Below are 21,758 nucleotides of genomic sequence, written 5' to 3'. Positions count from 1 at the left end.
TATGTTAGTTTAGTTAAAGTTTTTTTGTGGACTTAGGTCGCCGGTAAATAAATGTTTCCCGCTAAAATAAATACACAAGAAATGCTATGATATTGTGAACAGCAATAACATTTAAGTTAATTTTTCCAGATGTGCAAGCATTCCAGCTTCCTTCTATAGATACATATTTTGAAGTCGTCTACGAGATAAAGAAGGAAGTTCGATTTTCTGGCCCAAAAAAGCATTGAATTCTTTAAAATTTCCAAATGAATAACATGTCAATTAGGAGAACAAAGGCTGCTTTTTGTTTGAAATGGGTTTTTAATGATTTTTGATACAATTGAGAACATATTGAATTTAAATATATTTTCGTTTATTTACTCGTTTTTAAATTGTAGCTAATATGTATACATATTACGTACGTATTTCAATATCAGATTTAACTATCTGAGTTCTCTCTGGCTTACAATTAGATCAACATTTACATATACACAGATATAACCGAATAGATACAAATATTCATATCTGGCTTTGGATTTGGAGTTTCTTCGTTATCTTGAGTGCAAAGCTCTTGCAGCTACTCGCAAACATATAGAGTTGTTGTTTTTAATTTTTTGTGTCTTATGTTGTGTTTTAGCATGAAGGTACATTTAGATATTTTGTGGATGGCCACGAGTAACGAGTACATTGCTGACATCGATACAAATAGAAACGAACACCAAGAGAGATAGAGGCAACGCGACTTCGTATGCAAACGACAAACACATCTAGAATTAATTGGAATTAACAGCTCCACTTGGCGCACATTAAGATAAGCTAATGTTTGGTAAATGCTCGACGGCTACACACGAGGCAAATTAAATGGGTACGGAAAACCGAGTCATAGATCCGCTTCGAACGAGAGAGTACAAGTACTTAATATAAAACATAGCTACGTGTGTAAATTAATCACAATCGAATTTTTTTTTTAGAAATTATTTACAAAAAATACTCTCAGCCACCAGGCTGCCACACAGCTGTCCATTCACGCTGGCCGTGTGCCCATTCCTCATCTGGTTAAGCTATTCATTTCTGAGATCTCTCTTCTAGATGCTCAGTGCTGGGCGTGGGCCCTGGTGCTGGCTCTTCCACATGCCGCCAAACATTCCGTTTTAAGCTCCAAGCTAGGCGCCTATGCGCGCTCCGGACATTTGGTTTGTACAATTGGCGCCTTCGGTTGTAGTGCAGTGCCTACGCCCCCTTCCTCGGGCACCATGGCGGTGTGCACAATAATTGCCGGCTGATCCTCGCTCTGTGGATGTAGCTCGTGCGATTCACCAGGCGTTAGACTGGCCAAGGCCGCGAGCAGATCGTGATTGACAAGCGGCTCACCCTCCTCGCGCGGTTCCCAACCAGCTGGCGGCGAGGCGGGTGGAGAGATAAGGAACTGTTTCACCGGCGCCGGTGGCTGTAGATTCTTGTTGTTAACGGGTGTCACCGGCTGCGCAAAGTAACAGGTGATTACCGTCTTTTTGTTAAACTCGTACTGATGCAGCTTGATGCGCGCATTAGCTGCCGCAACGGCATTGTCATAGTTCACCCGGAGTCGGCGGAAGCTGCGCAGCCATTGGAAGGTGGCCGACTCGCTGAAGGTGCGGAACAGCTCCTCCATGGCATGCTTAAGATCAGGATCAGCAAACACCTCCGAATGTATGTTGGTCACAATGATAGATGTTGGCAAATCATCAAACGAATCAGCATCCACCTCTGGCTCTGTATCGGTATCCACATCGCCTTCCGGCGGCAGCGTCGGATGCTGACTGGGTAGACCGTCGGCGGCATTTATAAAAATGTCCTGATCCGGTGAGAGTTTGTCTATGCTGCCGCCGCCGCTGCTATTCTGGGTTGATTTCAATTTGCTGCTGTTGTTGTTATTGTGATTGCTGCGCGGTTTCGTTGTCGTCGGTGTGACATCGCCAGCATCCTCATCGACGTCCGCCGAGCTGGCGGCGTTGTTATTCGACTTGGCCGCGTCGGACATGGCTGGGCTGCAAGAGAGACAGAGAGCGGGGAGTGAATGTAAGATAAGTCCAGGTCCAAGTGAATGAAATTTAAGCCATAAACCATAAAAGTGGCTTAAAGGCGAAGTAAAAGGATTTAACAGCACTTCGTAAGCGGAAAGCAACAGCAGGGGATTTTATGGTTTATCCTTTCAGTTTTCGACAATATTGGGTATTTATGTGGACTCCACTAAAGGGTATTCATCAGCAGGTGTTTTCTACTCTTTCACAATTGTGGAATACCTTTAATTTACCTAATCACCGAGTAAATACTGTCGCTGCTTTTTATCAATTTTCAACTCAAAACTTCTTTTTAGACGTTGCGAACGTATTTCCCTTTAAAGGAATAGTTACGCTTGTGATTTTAAAAAATGAAAACTTAATTGCCCTTTAGACACTAAGAAAAAAAAAGATTCTTTAAATAATCGCGTTACCAACCACATTAGCTATGTTGCCTACAACCCACATTTAGGTCGGCGCAAAAAGTCAGCGCAATTCATTGACGTAACAAAATTTCAAACGTAAATTGCGGCCCGAAATATTTACGAGCTCGGCAAAGCCGAAACACTACAGACGTGTCTGCAAATATTGCGAGACGGTTTGTGAGTTTAGTTTAGAAAAGTGAAAAACAATAAGGAAGCCCGGGAAAAAAGGGTTTGGGGCACTAAGTTAAGTATCGGCACGTGAAGGCAATCAATAGGAACCGCCGCACCAACGTCGGGCTTGGCTGGCTCAGCTTTGGTGACGCACTGTTGATTCACAACTGCTCTTGATTTTATTGTTATGCTTGGCTATATATACCTTATATGTGTTCTATAATATATACAAGATGGGTAAGAGGGGGCTGGGGGCCAGTGGGTGGGGGTAGGGTTTGGGTGATTAATAGGATTGGCAAATTTTTGTGAATGAATGAAAATGAACAAAGCCGGCGCGACAACATTTTGGCGTCAGGACAATGACGTCGCAGTAATCGTCGTCGTTGACGCCTTTGACTTCGTCCTTGCTGCTCCCGTTGTCGTTGTTATTGTTGTTAACAGCAGCACCTGTGACTAAGTTCAATTTGCCGTCACGAGGCCAAAAACTTTTAGCCAGTTTTATTATGATGATTACTATTTTCGGCCAAGCATAGTTTTAGATTAGCGCTCAATTGTATGCTATAAAAATGCTTCCTTCCTTTCAGACAGAGGGCCAAGGTCTATTTATATAGCGCTCGCACTAGTGAGCAAATAGTTGGGATGATTATATTTGCAATACTATATGTTTACGACATTTATAGTAGGTAAGTATATTAAGACAGTTAAATGACTGTTATTTTATATTCTTTCTATAATAATTTTTTATGATTGATTTTGGCTGAATTCCGCTTTAACAATTACTGTATATTTATACCCTGAACCCATTAAAAAATGAGTAATCAGGGTAAATTGTATTTGTGCAAATGTATGTAACAGGCAGAAGGAAGCATCTCCGACCCCATAAAGTATATATATTCTTGATCAGCATCAATAGCCGAGTCGATCTAGCCATGTCCGCCTGTCCGTCTGTCCGTCCGTCCGTCTGTCCGAATGTATGAACGCAAGGATATCAGAACCTATAAGAGCTAGAGACTAGAGATGAAATTTTAGCTGTAGGTCCTCCTAATGCCCGCGCAGATCGAGATTGTTTTCAAAATTCGATAACTTGTCCCGTTTCCAAGTAATCGATAAAAATCGATATCGAAATCTTGTTTTTTGAGCAATTTCGGCAAATAATATGAGCTAGAGTCACCAAACTTGACATGTAGCTTCTAGAATAGTATATATATATCAAGTACCTCCCCGCTTCCACCGCAAAGCTATAAATCAAGTTAATTATCCAACTTGTATTGCCCATCAATTTAAGCCACGATTTAAATGCAATTGCATTTTTGATTATACACAAATATTCTTTATTCTATTCTACAATAAGATGTACTGTCGAAAATTTTATTAAGATCGGTTAAGAAACACAAAAGTTATGCGCGCACGTGTTAGCAGCATAGCTGCTGCGCAAATTCCAAGAATTTCTGTAAACATGTACAACTATTTTTTTTTTCTTTTCATTTTTTATTTATTACTACTAAATCAAACGAGCGCGTTGCTCGATCTGCATTTGGTGTTGGAAGAAGAGGGTTCAGGGTATCCCCTAGTCGGGAGCTCCCGACTAGAACCTCTTACTTGTTTCTTTCAGACTTGGCTCAAATCTTAATTAATTAAAACCCAAGTTGCGCAAATGTACGCATTTAAGTTACATTGTAAATTTAAATCCGTTAAAAACACAAAAGAAAATATATCCATTATGCTCTGTTCCGAATGGACGGTCAGTTCATTGATGATTTCCGAACCTTCCAAGTCATACGCTTTAATGTGGTCAGCATTCATTAAGGACAATAAACAAAAGCATATTTTATAAATACCTTTTGCGTTGAATTTTACTGTCATGATTTTTAGTAAGAGCTACGTATGAAGAGTTTTCCAGAGCTCTTATAATTCCTATGAATATATATATTGATGGATATGTAGTATATATAGTTGTGTACCGCTGATATTTCCTAAGAATTATGCGTTGATGTTTATCTATTTTTATTTTTTTTTTGTTTTTACTCAACACTCGAGAGAGTGAAAGAGAGACATGCGGCACATTTAAGACGCACTTCCTGTAAACCTGTTGAAAACTTTCATTGATTGACTACCAGCAGATGGAATCGGATAAATTCATTGAAAATGTGCTGAAGGTAAGCAATTTAGTGGTTTGTTTTTCATTAAACTTAAATGCAATTACGAACGTCGGCGCTAGCCATCAATGGAGCTATTACACCAAATTGACGTATTCCCTGGCTGCGGCGAAAGGCAACTGTCAAACGCAGACTTTAAAATGTGCGACGCGGGTCTCAAGTACGCTTTGCTTGCGCCTGCGGGTGCTCAACGGACCAATACCCTTGCTACCGGACAGGGCACGGCGCGACCGCCCGTCGCGAAAAGCTTGTTTTTACGTTGTTTTTTGTTGGCTTTGCAGTGCGCACAGATACAATGTACGAGAACGATAGATAGTACAATAAAAACAATGGCCAAATTCAACCAGGGGCCCCAAATGACGACAACGACGCAGTAGACCTGAACGTGTCTACGAGAACGAGAACGAGGACGAGGACGACGTCGATGGCGCTGGCGACTAGAACGAGTCGATCTATTTCTGGATGATTGATTTCCTTAAAAAAAAGCACACACACATACACACACATTTGCTACTAGTGCGGAAGTTAAGCTCTGTAGTCGCATGACGTATGCGTTTTGTTAAGGCCTTTCACTGAATGGGTGCTAGAAATACGTTTCAACTAAGTATAGTCTGGAGGTAGCGTAATGGGAGTAAAGCAAAAACTGCAAGTAAGCGAGAAAAATGATGGGAGGACTCCTTAGTAAACGACCGGCTTGCATGCAAATCGCGTGGCTACTGCATGACGTCATCATTTGTTTGCATGCCAAGCAGATGGCAATGTACCGTTCTGAAAGACGCCATAAAAGCAAAATGAAGGAAGCCCGCTTTAAAATATATATGTATGTAAATGTATATATACAAGATGTATATGAATGCAGACAAAGGAATGTCCAGTGCGGCTCAACATGATGATGAATTGCCTGGCGCTCGTTATCCTACGACCTTCACTCATTCATAATTGCTGTCATCACGTTATAAGAAGCCCCAAGCCACAGCTCTATGGTGCGCCTAGTGGGCGTTGAGCAAGCAAATCTTGGCTCATCAGTTTGATGCAAAAATTGTATGGCACACAAAGAGATAGAATTTCTATAATAAAAAGGTGGCCCATAGCCTAATAATAGATCAAAGAGAGTCTTTAGATTTAAAGGACATGCGGATAATGCAGTTGCAGGTGCGTGTTGCAAAAGCTCTTAAAAACTACTCGAACTTGAGCATCAGTAACATTTTTTGCACAAGTTCCAAGTATGACAATTTTATCCGAGCAGCTCGTGCAACTGTTGCAAATCCTTTGAAGTTCAAAGAAGTCTTTGAACCAACTTAATTGGATTTCCGTGCAAAATGCAATCGAGCCTTTGGTTCGCGCGTGTCTGGTAACAGTTAATCAAATAAAGTGCAACTGCAATTGAAACGGGAATCTTCGTGACCTTCAGGACAAAAATCAAACTCAACATGTTTCAATGTCAATGCGTGGGATAATCTAATTTTATTTTACAGAGCAAATCGAAACGGACTCTGCACACGGCATTCATTTATGTGTACTACACGTACTTGTATATTTATGCAACGCACAATTTTTTTCCAATATGATGATTGATGCACATACAGTTCGAAATTTAATTAAAAGTTTCTGCCATCAGGCCGGCCAACAGTGTACACAACATTCAGAGGACCTGTCCCAGGCGGCCCATGGTCATCTTCTTTTACGGCTGTGTCTGTCAGTCCTATTCAAGATTTAGAGTATAACCCTCATGCAACTCATATGCGACGTTGTCCGCATATTTAAGTCACACACACATACAGACGCAAACACACACTCACACACCCACACATTAAATTGCCAACTGCTGCTGTGGTTGCTCACCTAACAAGTATTGCCCGATGTGCAACTAAAGGTCAGCTTGCGTCCAGATTTGCGGTCTGCGCTAGGCACGTGGACAATTTGGTATTGCAAATGAAAGCCCATTTATAACCTGCAGGGATATGCACATACCATACATAGCTTCAATTCACAGGTTCACAAAATTATCTACAAAAATGTGGCACACTCTAAAAAGACCAACAAGGTGACAACACTCTGGCGACCATCAGTTAATTGTACTTGCAAAGCAAGAGGCATAACTATTGTTATTTTTACCATGCACAAGCAAAACCAAACAGTTGCTAAAGAGAGGAACACAGACGAGGCGTTGTCAGACTATTGGTATTCATGTTGTCCGAAGCGCCTACTAGCTTAAGAATTGCTGCTGAGTTCAAAGTCAACTATCTGAAAACGATCTTCATGGATTTTGGTCCATTTGACAATATTTTTGATTGCATTGCAGGCGAATCGATATAGTTCCGCATTTGTGAATACAATTGATGTATTTTTTATTTTCTACGTTTGTATTAGCTCCGTTCATAATGTGACGTTTAATAAACCAGCATAAGGAGATTTCGCTACAAAGAAGGTTTGCCTGACATCGACTAAAGTAAAGTATCTCTATTATTAAGAATCGGTCGCTTTAGTTAGACAAATTATGTAGGCTGTCAAGCTTTAAATTAAGAAGCAAGCTACGCCCACTACTCGAGCTATTTCCATCTCTGATTTTAGCAGGGCCCACCTAAAAGTTGGCAACGCTTTTTATAACATTCTATATATAATTGTACAGTAAGCGACGCGTACAGCCAGCCAGCCGGTTGCATGCTGGCGCTGTTGGCGGCTGCTCGTTTCGTAATTGTTTGCAAAGGTGAACGGAACACCCTGCCACACTGCACTATGTACAGTACAGTATGTGTGTGTGTGGGTGTATGTAGACACGGCGTATGGGCAATATTCATTATACACAATCTTGCTGCTGGGCGGAGTGGCATCTGCGGTTACGTGTGGGCATGCCGCACGCAACAAATGACAGAGATTGCCAATTCCAATGTTATCAGTGAAACCGCTGCAATATTTAAGCAATATATATGATAAATTAGCAAATGCAGTTGCCTTTTGATGCCAGTTCGTTAACATATATTTTGTTTTCTTAGACACATTCGCAATAGGTTAGCTAGCTAATTAAACGTAATCCCGTAATCCATTTGACAGTTGTTCCCGCATCCTATCAATTATCGCTGGTTCACCCGCGCTGCCCACCCATCAGCTAGACTCAGAGGTAAAATACACATAAACATACTCACTTACACATACATACACGAGGGCAGGCTGAAAAAAATCGGTCTAGCCAAGAAAAGACCAATCTGGAGTATTGGGAGGTGTGAAAGCAATTACTGAGCGTAGCTCGTATAATATTGCCTTAATGAATACGATCTTGTTTGTTGTCAGCTGTGTCAGCCTTCGTTTTTAGTCATTTCGCGAGTCTTCACTCTATGAACATTTCGTGGATTTGATCAACAAATTGTGGAGTGACCGGCCCAGGCGGCTCTTATCAAAAATGTTGGTTCGACCAAGCTTAAATTCAGAATCTCCATAAGCACCGTCTAATTCATTATGTTTTCCTGTCCATCCCGATTACTTTTCAGCCTGCCCTCGCAACTATGTAACTATGTTGCCCGCATGCGAGTCAATTGCGTGTGCACATGTGGGTGTTCGTGTAATAGAATCGCCTTTGCTGCATGAGTTGTTGCGGCATTTTGACCTTTGGCATTGCCTCTGGGCTGCCAATGCTGTTACAAAGCTGCCTCAGCATCGCAGCTTCGTTTTCTGCTGGCTCAATGCCCTTGCCCGTCATGACAATGGCAGCTTTAGTAATTAGCCGACACTTTCAGACAAACGCTGTTAATAAAATCATTTACACGTCGATAAGCACCCAACCTAACTAATTTTGTATACATTCCGAGCAATCAAATAACTCAAAACTAATTATTACTAACATAATAATGATAAACATATAATTATAATTGGTTGCAATTATAAAATCAGCAATCAACAGGGGAAATTTTTCAAGCAAAATATTTACATATTTTACATAATACCTATATGAAGATTACAGTGAAATCCATAATACGTTGTGTAAAAATATATTTTAATATGAAAAACAATGTATAAACTATCGAAATGAAGTCAAATCAAGACGACCTGAATTTGTCGGCACAGCAGCTGGTAAAATGTGGAAAAGGGCAACGCGTAGCATGAATACGAGTGTGGGCAAAGACCCAGAAGCCAGGAGCAACTTTTGCACTGAGTATGTGACATTTGATAGTTTTAAGAGCATTTCCTGGTATTCCCATGAGTAGACTGGGTTTCATTCTGTCGGCTAATAAAGTCTACTGTGGTTCTTACCTTTTTGATAGCTACTGTATGGTGGATACATAGAAAAATGCCCAATTAGGATTTGCTGTCTACCAAAGAACGATACTGGAGAGCTTAGAAATGTCGCATGGCTAAGGAATTTCTAAACACTCGTACTTAAAAGTAAAAGTGTAATAAAATAGTTTCTCAAGTTGATCTCAAGCTTAAAGGTTTCTGACAAATAAAGTCGGAACACCTTATGCGGTCATGGAAAATAGTAGAAACTGCTTAAGGTCTCTAAGCAACATCCTGCAATCTGGTGAAGTATTAACTGTAGATGGAGGATAGCTGCGGAATATAACCTAGAAAAAACGGAGCTTCTGCTAATAAACGGTTTTGCAGAAACGCGTTATGAAACCCACGCAGATTTTCTTTAGATAACAATACTTTCGCTGTAATTGCGTCTTCAGTGGAAGGAGAAGCGTAAAGCCCAGATAATTAGTCGCAAGGAAACCCTTTTTTAGTTTGCTACGCTGTTGAATAATTTAATCGTCATTTACCAGGAAACGCTTATAAATTATCTAATAGCACTTAGGTTTTGAATAGCGTAACTGCATTTCTATTATCAAACATTTCTGTATAAAAGGAGACGCTTGTTGAGAAATTGAATTTTTATCTGAGTCAACGCTCATGTCAGGCGCAAACTGTGGGGACGCAATTGAATGATGGCCGGTTCCCCCTCACTACCCCAACTAGCTACTAGTTATACTCACAAGTTTCGATGGTTATCGAACAACCTTGGGTCTTTTGACACATTTTCGCAGACAGGCCCTTTTGTTGCTGGCTGTCAGTAACAACTGGCGACATGTCAGAGCTGCCGCAAAAATAGTTTCATCAACTTATGCAAAATGTGTCCAAATGAGACATGTGTTGACCAAAACAGAGCACGACGCGAACCGCAAGACGAATTATCAGTAACAAGAACAAATAGTACTCAATAAAGTGCTGAAGATTAAGTAACCTTGCAGACAATGCACGATAATTATAATATATTTGATTTAAACCAAATTCGACGGTTATATAACATTTATTTCATATTTTCTTTACATTTTTCGGAGATGTTTAAGTTCCTAATAGTTGAGTTTTCTTTTATATCTTAGGGAAAATCTATATGATATAGTAGTATGAGTTATATAATGTAAAAGTCCAATATAAATATTTTTGCTCACGTTAGAATAACTGCGATAGTTTTATTAAGTTCGATAAAATTGACTTAAAAATCAATGACATTTGTTGGTTGATTTTTATGGGGTTCATCTTTAATTTAGGAACCATGTAGAAGATTGTTTTTGGCAGGTTATTTATACAAAGACTCAATCTTTGAGCGACTACTCCTAGTGCAGCTTTTTGATACAGAGAGACTGAGATGTATTTAATCTTTTCGTAACAGAAATTTCTGCTTCAATTAACATTTCAATAGAACACTACAAGCGCCCTCTGCAAGGGTATTAGAAACGGGTCGAGTTATGTCTGAGATCGGTGGTAAAACACATTTTTTTTCAACTAAATCATAAATAATGGGCAAGGTGGTCGTCATTGCCCGTTGCTTATCATTGATAGTATGGCGCTGACGCACCAAATGAACCCGACTGCAGTTGTCCCCAGTTACCGACTACGCTGATAACAATTACCCGCTGTTATTATCGTTAATTAAGACGTACATACATAAAGGCATTGTATTGCTAGCATTTATGCCCTAACTAGGTATGTTTTAAGTCAAGGCGTCCACAATGCCAATCAGTACGCTGATTCCATTGTGCTTAACGAGCAGTTCCACTCGCTGTGACGTCTGTTCAATTGCAATACCGTCAGCCAGTCCTATTCTCAAAAGTAACCCATTGACGAAAGAGCCAGTGCCTGATTTGTTAATTACCAAGTGCAGGTGAAACAAGTGGGAAGGCTCTATGCAGATGCCCATTACAGGTCAAATATAATCATCAATTTATTTTATTCTTATCATTAACTATAGATGTATATATTTCAACGGAATCCTTTTTTTAAAGGATTTGTTTTTCAGGCTTCGTTCAAAATTGATATTCGTAATTAAACATGAGGATACGCTCTTGAAAATATTTAAAAACTGTAATTATATCGATTGATAATATTATATGCCAAAAAAATTAAATGATTATACTTAATTAAATTGGTAGTTTTTATATTTATATAAGATTGTTGGCTGTTATATTTATATGTATATAGAAAAACAAGTAAGAGGTTCTAGTCGGGAGCTCTCTTCTCTTCTTCCTCCCTCCCTCCCTCTACTTCCAACAGGCGATAGGTATAAAATGAAAGATACTTGATATACATATACTATTCTAGAAGCTACATGTCAAGTTTGGTGACTCAAGCTCTTATTATTTACCAAAATTGCTAAAAAAAAGAGGATTTCGATATCGATTTTTATCGATTACTTGGAAACAGGGCAAGTTATCGAATATCGATCTGCGCGGGCACTAGGAGGACCTACAGCTAAAGTCTCTAGCTTATATAGGTTCTGAGACAGACAGACGGACATGGCTAAATCGACTCGGATGTTGATGCTGATCAAGAATATATTTAGTTTATGGGGTCGGAGATGCTTCCTTCTGCCTGTTACATACATTTTCACAAATACATTATACCCTTTTTACCCATTTTTAATGGGTTCAGGGTATAAAAAACACACACCAACACCCAAAACCCAGTGAGCTTGATATTATATTAGTATTTATACTATAACTCACTAAAACCATTGGTCATTATTTCGCATGGCTTTCTAAAAATTTAAAACAATACTTATCTGCATATAGTTTGCAATATCATTGACCCGACTATATTATACCCCATTTCAAAGAGTTTAAGTTTACTGGGTATTTAACAAAAAAAACGTATTAAAACAAAAGCAAACGGAAAATATAAATAGGAAGAATAGGAAGAAAAAAAAAGACAAATAACAACCGATATAATATTAAAAACGATGAGTTGAATTTATTTTAAAACTCATCGTATTTTTTGCGTCAGCATCGACGCAAACTGAACAAACACTACGTATGTCTGATATTTATGTAGACGAATACTTATAGACACACGCCCATTGGTCACCTCAATCAAAATACCAAAAATTGTGTGCCTCATTCAATTTTGCCTCATATTGTCCATTTGATGACCCAAGACACTGACTGATGACAGATTTTATCTGCGCCTTTCGGAGTAAAAACATCATAAATGCGTCATAGTTAATGATTACATACTTGTAAGCGGCAGGGAAATTGAGTCAAAAAATATGTGAAAAATATGTGATTAGCAGAGCGAAAAACTGATAAAAATGATTAGCTGTACATATTTATAAAAGCGACTAACTGTCTGCAAGATTGGTGAGCAAGGGACTGTCAAAACTGCAAGTTATAAACATAATTATTTTCGGTAATTTGCTTCTATGACATTGGGCAGCACTGAGTCTTGAAGGTTTAAAAAATAATACTTTTTTTTACGTAATCCCCAACCTGAATAAAAAATGGTCATCAAAGCATATCTGGGCGAAAGTTTAAATTAATTAATAAATAAATCGAACGGGCTTTGGACTGATTTTCAAATCATGAGCGCTTAAAATTAAATTAAAACGTCTCAACTATTTACACATTGAATGACGAAAAATGTGTTTACAAAAAGTGGAATATCATTACGAGTCGTGTATGCTGTACAGCTAAATTGATAATGTCAGTAATAAATGTGTTTTTTTAATTAGCAAGAAATAAATATCATCGACTTCCAAATTTGTTGTCTTAAACAACTTAGCGCAGATTTTTTAATATGCGTTTATATTTATAAGATTCTCAGTTGATAACTGGGACGAATAGGTACTGCGTTGTCTGGAGACAAATTGGCGACCGTCAAAGGCTTCCAAGTAGACATTGTCCCGTGGCCAGACAAAGGTCGCTATGGATGCCAAGGTCGAGCTTTACACGATATGCTGCTATTGTGTGTGTGTGTGTGTTTGTGTGCTTGGAGGCAACGACTACGACAACGCTCACAACATACACGCACGCAGGGGGAATAAGGGGAAAAGCCAGTGCGGCAACAAAATATAAAAACATTTGCACAAGGGCCGATTTTATTTGCATTTCAGAATTTATTGCTTTTGGCTTCTCTGCTTTCGGCTTCGTCTCAGCTATTTTCCATTTTCCGATTCTTGTGCTGCTAAGGGAATTTGTTTTTGCTTGGCAAAAAGTATGAAGTCTGAGCGGCAAAGGGCGCAACGCGTGCCCAAAGCAATTAAAATTTTCAAACAGCAGCAGCAGCAGCAAAACCAACAAGAACAACTGCAACAACAACAAATCTATAGACAAGGACGCCTTAATGTTTAAAATTCAACATCCGCAACAAAGGCAGCAATTGTGATAGGTGCTGGGGTTACAGGCTGTCAGTCACGGTCATGGATGAAGGATTCCCTTTCTTGCACACACTTTCGAAATGGACTCCACAGCTGATGGCCAGCAGATGACGAGGAAATTCAATAATGCAAATAAATGTATACATGTACACATATGCACAAAGAACCAAAAACAATATATGGACTGATTTAATGAAAACTGTTACATACCCTGTATCATCGAGTATGGTTAACTGAGGGTCGAACTCATCAATAATACGTTTAAAATACATATGGAAATTATTGCGTACGAGGGGAATTCGAATGACTATCGAAGAGAAGTTTTTTATATATGTACAAGGAATATCTACGGCATATCTATAAAAACATAAATCTTTGCGAGGAGTCTTGACATTTCTTTTACTGATTTCAAGTTGTTTATTTATTATTTTTATGCATAGAGCATAGACAAGTACAACAAATTATAGAACCTAGTTGGCAGACTTTTAATCTAGCTATTAGGTTGAATGCGCTAAATAAATCTAAACTATCGCTGAATTCGCAGTCAGTGGGACATTTTTTTGAATACGTTTTAAGAATCTTTATTTAGATGTATAATTAACAAAAATTATGCATATACATTGATTATAGGAAAACATGACATACATATGTATATTAATTTGATATTAAACATACCCCAAAATTAACAATATTCATCTCATCAGTCTTCCTAATGCGATTGGCTAGTGCCTTTTATTGCAATTATACGACGAAGAGCTAAAAATAAGCAAGCAAAAGCGCAGTGTGTCATACCCTTTTTGAGCATTTGATGTGTGTAGGGTATTAAAAACGTATTCACACCCACGCAAATACCAGCGACGGAAAAAAAGTCGCATAGTTAGAGTGCGAAAACACGCACGCCGAAGTTTTGATACACTTGCTAAAATATTAAGAACTACTCCCATGTAAAAACAAATAATATAGCTCAAAATTAAAAAAACAAACATTATATACGGTTTACTCTTTAAAAAAAGGCACAACACTCGAAGATCTGACCAATGTTTATGTTTATTTATATATAGTACATACATATGTATATATTTTATCCTAAATAAATAAATAAGAAGTTGCTATAAAAGCAGAAACAAAACTTTAAGCTTTGAAAATATACATTTCTAAAATATGCTTTCGAAAAAACACATGCAGTGTATTCGGCGACTGCTGTAGGGAAGTCGCTTACAAAAACGCGCAATTTATTAGGACAAATTTCCTGTGCCCTTCAAAATGTGCCACTGCGTATGGGGCGCATTTTTACAAATATGCTTGCATTTCAATTACGTTGCAGCGTACATTTTACGCGTATGCTGTCAATGTTTATAAACAAACGAGAGAAATTAGGGAGTGACCACAGCAGCAGCAGTGCGAAAAACAACAAGATTCACACACAAACACATTTATGTACATACATATACGTATGTATGTACTTGGACGTAAAAAACTTGCATCTTTGGCTTCCACTTTACCTGCAGCATACGCATTACATAAGCAATTTGTAATTGCAATGGCAACTAAATTGCGATCAGCATTTTTGCTTAAGAGCCAATTTACTTACCGTTTACAAACTGTTTAAGAAAATTGACGCCGATTCCGGCAGAATGTTATATTTTGGTTTCTGCTTGGGTACGGCAAATTTTTAGCACGACACAAACTGCGAGCTGGTATATTGTAGATATTATTAACAATCTAGCCGTGTTGCCGTTCTGTATAATAGATGCTTAGCCTTTTGGCATTTGTTTAATATAAGTTCTCGGATTTTGCGCCAGTCGCGACGCGACACAACCGTTCACCACAAATTTCGCTTCAGCATTATTTTTGTCAAATTAAGTGTAGTCCACTGCACGCAGCGCAAATATACTGAAATTGGTTCGGCAATATGGTACTACTTTTCTAAAAATACCTAATATAATACGAATTTAGTTTGGCAACACTGAATTGAACACAGCTGATGTAGCGCGGCCAACTTCATGGCATAACTTCTACTAGAGATGAACGAAATTTTGATTCTAAAGTTACTCAAATAGGATAAAAATATATAATTTATGTTATCCTGTACTTTTAGATTATTTGTGAATTGATGTATACGCAGTACATGTAAATCTATGTGTATAAATGCAAACTTTGTTAAACTGTTTATATTTTGTGCTATTAATGATATATTAAGTCACTATCACAGTTACTTGGCCGCAGTTACACAGCATCTGCACATCTCTAGTTGTTGTTATTCGGTGGTGCGTTGAATTCATATTTGTTTTCGGTTGTAGCATTTAAAAGATCCAGAAAAAAAGACTAATAGATAATAACATGGCTAATGTTGAGTCAATGATTGTGGAAGAGAAGACACAGATCAAGCAAATTGATCGCGAGAAGGTTTGTTTTAATACGTAAAATGCCGGCAACAAATTTACTAAACTGCTTCCTCTTCACGCTGCCATTTCAGACCTGTCCGCTGTTGCTGCGTGTGTTTTGCTCCACGGGCCGGCACCACTCCGTCTCCGAGTATATGTACGGCAATGTGCCCACCAACGAGCTGCAGATCTACACCTGGCAAGATGCGACGCTGCATGAGCTTACCTCGCTGGTGCGCGACGTGAATCCGGATACGCGCAAAAAGGGCACCTACTTTGATTTTGCGATTGTGTTCCCCAATTATCGCAATAATCATTTTCAAATGCGCGAAATTGGTGTCACCTGCACTGGTCAGAAAGGCATCGACGATAACAAGACGCTGGCTCAGGCCAAGTTCAGCATTGGCGACTTTCTGGATATCTCCATAACGCCACCAAATCGCATGCCGCCCACGCGACGCCAGCGCCCCTACTAAGTCAGCAGAATTTACAGGCTATTCATATAATTTTTCACTTTAAATAATAATAAAGTACAGACAGATTAGTAAAATTAAGGCGAAGACTTAAGAGCTGTTTAACTTAAATTTCTAACTGGAGTTTGGGTGTGTGTGAGTGTTTAGTTTCTGTAGATACTGTTGGGACGTTTGGACTTCTTCTTCCCCAGCTGCGTCATGTCGATCTCCAGGCCGTTGGGCAACACAGCGCGATTCTCCTCGTAGTTAATGAAGCCGTTCTCCTGCAGCTCCTCCTCATTGTTGCGCGCATTGGGATCACATTTGATTCCCGTCTCATAGTTGTACTCACGCTTGTTGCCATCGGGATCAATGTAGCCATAAGTGCCCCTTGAGGAGGCAAATTTTAATTATCAATTCATAAAGATTGGGGTGTGCACTCACTTGGTTATGCAGTCGGTGCCGATGATCTCCTCCTTGAAGGATCCATCGTCGTTCTCATATCCCCAGGTTATGGTGCCACCTTCGTTCTCATCGCGCCACTTGCGTATGGTCTGCGCGACTGGACGTTGGCGACGCTGCTGCTGCTGCGTGTGTTGCTCATCTTGCAATTGATTCTGATCGATGATGGGACGCGGCTGAATGGGCTTAGGCCTCGGACGTGCCACGGGTAGAGGTGCTGGTGCCTCTGGACGTACTGCAGCGGATGGTCTATTGCGTATGACGGCTACACGTTGTGGTTGTGGTGGTGCCGCAGCTGTGGGCGTTGGACGCGCCAGATCGAAGCGCTGGGTGTTCTCAAAGCGTCCAATGCCAAAGTCATTGAAGGACGGTCGGTTGATGGGCGTGGCAACTGCGGGACGCTCGGCAAAGCGTGGTGGCGCTGGCAATATCGCTGTCGGCTGGCTATCCTCATGCTGGAGCAGCTGATGCACCGGCGTGGCCGACTCAATAGATTGCTGGCCATTCAGGAAGGCGGCGGCCGCCTGCTGGAACTGGGATTGCTGTGCCTGGGCAAGCTGCTGCTCGCGCAGCAAACTGGGCAGGAATGCATCCGGTTGGTCGTCCTCAGCGGGCTCGGTGACGGGTCGTTCCTCCAGTGCAACACGCTGGGTGACCGCGGGCAAGATTGCCTGCTGCTGTCGCAGCGGCGCTCCGGGACGACGCACGCGCAGCACCTGCTGCCGTTGCGGTATCGGCGCTGACACGGGCACTGCACCAGGAATGTTGAGCCGTGGCGGATAGTTTTGGGCCTGTGCCAAGCCGATGACGACGACGCTGCACAACAGCTGCAAGTTGAGGGATGGGGCAATAGGCATTAAAGCAGGGCTATAAATGGCATGGTCTCAATTATTTCATGACGTGTTGCAACTGTTGCGGTTGCTTGGCCAAGTGTGGCATCGATCACGTGGACACACTTCCAATTAGCAGTGCGTACTTCATAAGCAGCTTGGACTGGACTTCTTTTTTTTTGAATTTGTGCTCCACATGCGTTCCACAAAAGTGGTTTACGGCAAATGTAAATAAAGTCCAAAATTTGACTTTGTGCTTTTTGTGTACTTCTTAAGCTGCTGTCGCCATAAAAAAACTGGTTTAAATTTATACGCCGCTTAACTATTACAACAACAATTTGTTATTGTAACGCTGTGGCGGCAACAGCGACAAAGACAACAACAACAACAGGAGTAGGTAGCTGCAATAGCAATAAATGTGGAACATAAAGCAAATCGCAGAAATTGCTCGCCCGCCTCGCTGGCGATCGATCATAACAGCCACTAGCAGCACCACCAACCACCAACCACCGGCAACAACAACAGCAAATATCGACTGTTGAATATCGCTCGATGTTGTTGTTGTTGTTGTTATCGCCATTTCGGCCTGGATTGCGTAATTTGCATGCCTCAGCAGTTGGCGGCAGCCTAAAGTGGCACAGTCAAAAAAAGAAAAACCCCATTTGAGTTAGCTATGCGAATTTTTCCGTGGCATGTGGAAACCATTTGAGCTCAAGCACGCCGAGTTTCCGGTTCACAACAACAACACCATGAAAAAAAGAAGTCAGTGTCTAGGACAAGTGGCCGCCAAGCCAATGGGCGGCTTCTACGAACTCGAATACTTTCCAAAATACCAGCCGTCGAATTTGAGTTTCGGTTCGAGTTACTTTTTAATTAGGTGCCACGTTAAGTGCAATCCGGAGATCAGTGACACAGGCTATGGTCAGCACCCCAGGTTGGTCGAGCGGCAGCTGCGCCGCTGTTGGTTCGAGGTTGTCGTGGTTCGATGGAGGTATTTTTGTTGCACATTTTTGGGCTGTGGGTCAACACAAAGTTAGAGATATCGAGAGATTGGAAATTTTGTTGTCAATACCAGTTATAACATGGGCATTGGCATCTATCGAATCTCTTTATAACATTCACGAATATATTTTAATTGATGCATTATACATATGTAGGCTTTTAATTTCGTCAAAGGCATTCTATAATATTCTTAAAACAATTAAAACTGTCGTTTTTTTTTTTTTGCATTTGACTTTGAACGAATCTAAAACTCAACTCTAAAACTGTAGCCGGTTCGGCTTAGGTAAACTTGTTTGTGAACTGTTCAATGTAACTGAGTTGCTTTATTTAATAAAATCAAAGATACGGCTCAATATTTATGAAGTAATATTTCGAATGATTTAATAAATTGCATATTCTAGAAAACGTATTTATCTACAACTACTCAAGCAAGTCGCATTTATGTACATGTTGCCATTGTATTTGTCGCATCAGTTTAACATTCATGTTTTCATTTCATTTCTGGAATCGAAAAAATACGCCTACAACTTAAATCTTTTTTTATCTGCTAATAAACCATGTGTTATTTTTATATATATGTATACAAATCATTTGCTCTTATAATCTTCGGTTAGTGCTTTGACGTTTTCAATACCCAGCTTTGGATTAAAAAAATTTAACAATCCTAGCAACTCCCAACGACTTACTTAAAGACTTACACATACATATATATTTAGGCAATTGGCACACATGAATTGCAGCCATATAGAAGTGGTAATTCATGTAATTTCAAATATAGGTACAGCTATTTTATGTTTTGCCACCTAATTTCGCTGTGACTCAAGCTTATGCAAATTTTTATTATGCATTCACTCCACAAATATTTATACATATATATATATACATAAGTAAATAGTTTAAAGCTTGATTTGCATTGCTTTCTTTGCCGGTATTCCTCTTGGCTTTGTTTTGTGGGCATTCAAGCCCAGCATTTATAGTGACCAAGCGACTCAACTACAGCTTGGCTGGCTGCCCAACTACCTGGTCAAGTGAACTAAGTATTTGGCCAGCCGTTAAAATATGATCGAAAATAAAAGAGAGACTGAAAACCGGGCTTGCACGCTTTAGAAAACACTTGCAACAATGCGAGTAATTCGTTGCTTGGGGAACTTGATTTAATTTAATTAGTTTTTATGGCTGCGCCTCGTGGTTCAAGGAAACTAAAAAAGCACGGCATTTGTGTGTGCAGCCACTACTCAAGTGATGCCAGGCCAAGCCCTAGCCAGCAAGCAGTCTTTCATGTGGGCGTAGTCTGCGATCTCATTGGAGTGCGTTGACTGGCACTGAGCTGAGGATGACTTTCTGGCGTTCCGATAATATCTCATTAGTAACAATAACTTGGCTAAGGACACTTGGCCTTGAGCCATAACTCGACTGGCCATTGACCGAAAGGGATTGAAATCCGAAAACTCCATTGCACTCAACACAGATCTTATGCTCGCGCCTGTAACAGCTTCCAACCTGAATGTATTTCTTCTCGGTTTACCAACTGGAAATAGTTGTCAGTGCACTTTCGGAGCTCAGATATGTAACGCTTTATTTATGTTTAATACAAATTTATATGTATGTAACTATGTATGCACAGTGTGCTCGTGCATTACGTAACACACTACGCCCAATTGCGTTATGGAGCAGCGTATCTGTAATATATTTTTATTTGTGTTGGTGTATCTGCATCTGATCAACTGCTATGTGTGGTGTGTGTGTGTGTGTGCGTGCCGAGAATTTGCATTATATGGCTATGAGTGTACAGCTAACTTGGGTGCGTTTTTGGCATCCCAAGTAACTTGGTCAGTGGCTCGTGGAAGCGTAAGTGGAACCGGGCCAAACAGCGGCAACGACCTTGAGACACATGCATAAGCCAGGCACAATAACATGCCGTGACCAATTTTGAGTTAATTCACACATAACTGCTCTTAAAATGCTCAACAAATTGCCAACACCTACTGCTCTGATTTTACTATTATTATTTCTTTTTTATGAGAAAACTCATTAGACCAAAGGCTGTGCAAAAATGTTTGGACAAGCCCCACAAATCAAGCAATCAATCAATAACATTAAAATCCTATTAGAAACGGTTATTTATGGTTTTAGAAGGTTTTTATATTTTTCTTAACAAGCGGATTTTAATTAGAATTTTATATATTGTTGTACTAGATATATTTGCAATCTGGTAAGAAAAGTTTTTTATTTTTATTTCAGATTAGCAATTTAAAGATATATACATATATATTAAGTGTTTTCCTTTCTCCAATAAGCAACTGTCATCTTTAAATTAATAAATTTTTATTACTGTGCACTTTAACGCTGGGTCAGTAGCAAGTTTCAAAGATAATGCCAGATACTTATGTTCAACAACATTGGTTTGCTTTTGAAATTGTTGGCACATTGCCTACAATCAAAGGGGCGGAGGCTAAGCTGAAAAAATGCTCGTTAAGTTTGTGACCTGAGGGCTTGGTTAACCAACTTTTCAATTGAAATTCTTTGCTACACAGACAATTGTTAATGATTGAATCGCATATTTATGATATCGGCGATTTGCGTTGTTATTTGGTCTTTATGCGATCGGCGACGAAATGTCAATTGGCTATATTTAATTGCTAACTGCATCGCATTGAGCTACAAGTACACTCATAGACTTTCTATTAAATGCAAATACACAACACAAATGTCTCAATCGGTGTTCAGTGATCGAGATCTTAAGCTGCGAACCAAACGACCTTGGCAGCTCTTATACGCATACGTGCCGGACGATTGCATTTATTATGCGCTATTTTGAGCGACTCTTATAAATTCGATATTAATATTAATATTTACGCTTGTGCTTGACACTTTTTGTGTTGATTGATCCTTTCAAAACTTACCGCAATTAGTTGCAGTTTCATTTTGTTGTTGCTGGTGGCTCCAATCGTTTGTGCAACACTTCCGCAAAACTCGAATTTTTAATACCCTAAATTCAAGTATAGATACTTTTAATTATTTTACTTTGCTGAGACCGCCGTGGTTAGGTTACTTTTGGCCAGCCGATAAACGTTGAAATGCTGGGCGCCCGAGCTCCGCAGTCGGTTTTATAGCCACGTCGCAGCTTTGCGTCTCTTTCATGCCCAGCACACACACCTGGAAATTTATGTGAGGCGTGTTATGGCTGCCATGTGCACGTTAAAACAGTTAATGCCGTTAACGCATCTTGAAATGA

At 39.9% G+C, this 21,758-nt stretch overlaps 3 protein-coding genes across 3 annotated transcripts; 1 reads left to right on the top strand and 2 right to left on the bottom strand.

The window, feature by feature from the left end:
• Positions 1–335: 335 nt before the first annotated feature.
• sra (RRM_RCAN_like domain containing protein Sra) lies at positions 336–15,270 on the bottom strand. The gene is made up of 2 exons (XM_064698559.1): positions 14,985–15,270; positions 336–2,006 (listed from the first exon to the last, which is right to left on the bottom strand). Exon 2 carries the CDS (start codon positions 1,997–1,999, stop codon positions 1,151–1,153), a length of 849 nt encoding a protein of 282 aa, XP_064554629.1. The 5' UTR covers positions 2,000–2,006; positions 14,985–15,270; the 3' UTR covers positions 336–1,150.
• Positions 15,271–15,612: 342 nt separating this feature from the next.
• Positions 15,613–16,331, top strand: Bin1 (histone deacetylase complex subunit SAP18). Its single transcript, XM_064698560.1, has 2 exons — positions 15,613–15,799; positions 15,870–16,331. Exons 1-2 carry the CDS (start codon positions 15,734–15,736, stop codon positions 16,251–16,253), a joined length of 450 nt encoding a protein of 149 aa, XP_064554630.1. The 5' UTR covers positions 15,613–15,733; the 3' UTR covers positions 16,254–16,331.
• LOC135439767 (uncharacterized) lies at positions 16,264–21,589 on the bottom strand. The gene is made up of 3 exons (XM_064698558.1): positions 21,427–21,589; positions 16,674–17,518; positions 16,264–16,619 (listed from the first exon to the last, which is right to left on the bottom strand). The coding sequence occupies exons 1-3, from the start codon at positions 21,445–21,447 to the stop codon at positions 16,394–16,396; spliced, it is 1,092 nt and encodes a 363-aa protein (XP_064554628.1). The 5' UTR covers positions 21,448–21,589; the 3' UTR covers positions 16,264–16,393.
• Positions 21,590–21,758: the final 169 nt, after the last annotated feature.

Source organism: Drosophila montana, unplaced genomic scaffold, assembly GCF_035044405.1.
Source record: "Drosophila montana isolate Dmon_TW-CO22-7 unplaced genomic scaffold, ASM3504440v1 contig_779_1, whole genome shotgun sequence".
Taxonomy (NCBI): domain Eukaryota; kingdom Metazoa; phylum Arthropoda; class Insecta; order Diptera; family Drosophilidae; genus Drosophila; species Drosophila montana.
The sequence above is the reverse complement of the archived record's forward strand: the minus strand, read 5'-3'. Positions and strand labels throughout refer to the sequence as shown.

Bases quoted from the DNA above. Each gene is read 5' to 3' on its own strand.
- sra (XM_064698559.1), bottom strand. From the start codon at position 1,999: ATGTCCGACGCGGCCAAGTCGAATAACAACGCCGCCAGCTCGGCGGAC.
- Bin1 (XM_064698560.1), top strand. From the start codon at position 15,734: ATGGCTAATGTTGAGTCAATGATTGTGGAAGAGAAGACACAGATCAAG. The intron at 15,800-15,869 runs GTTTGTTTTAAT...CTGCCATTTCAG, and splicing joins AGCAAATTGATCGCGAGAAG to ACCTGTCCGCTGTTGCTGCG.
- LOC135439767 (XM_064698558.1), bottom strand. From the start codon at position 21,447: ATGAAACTGCAACTAATTGCG. The intron at 17,519-21,426 runs GTAAGTTTTGAA...CTCAACTTGCAG, and splicing joins TGAAACTGCAACTAATTGCG to CTGTTGTGCAGCGTCGTCGT. The intron at 16,620-16,673 runs GTGAGTGCACAC...TGCCTCCTCAAG, and splicing joins GGCACCGACTGCATAACCAA to GGGCACTTATGGCTACATTG.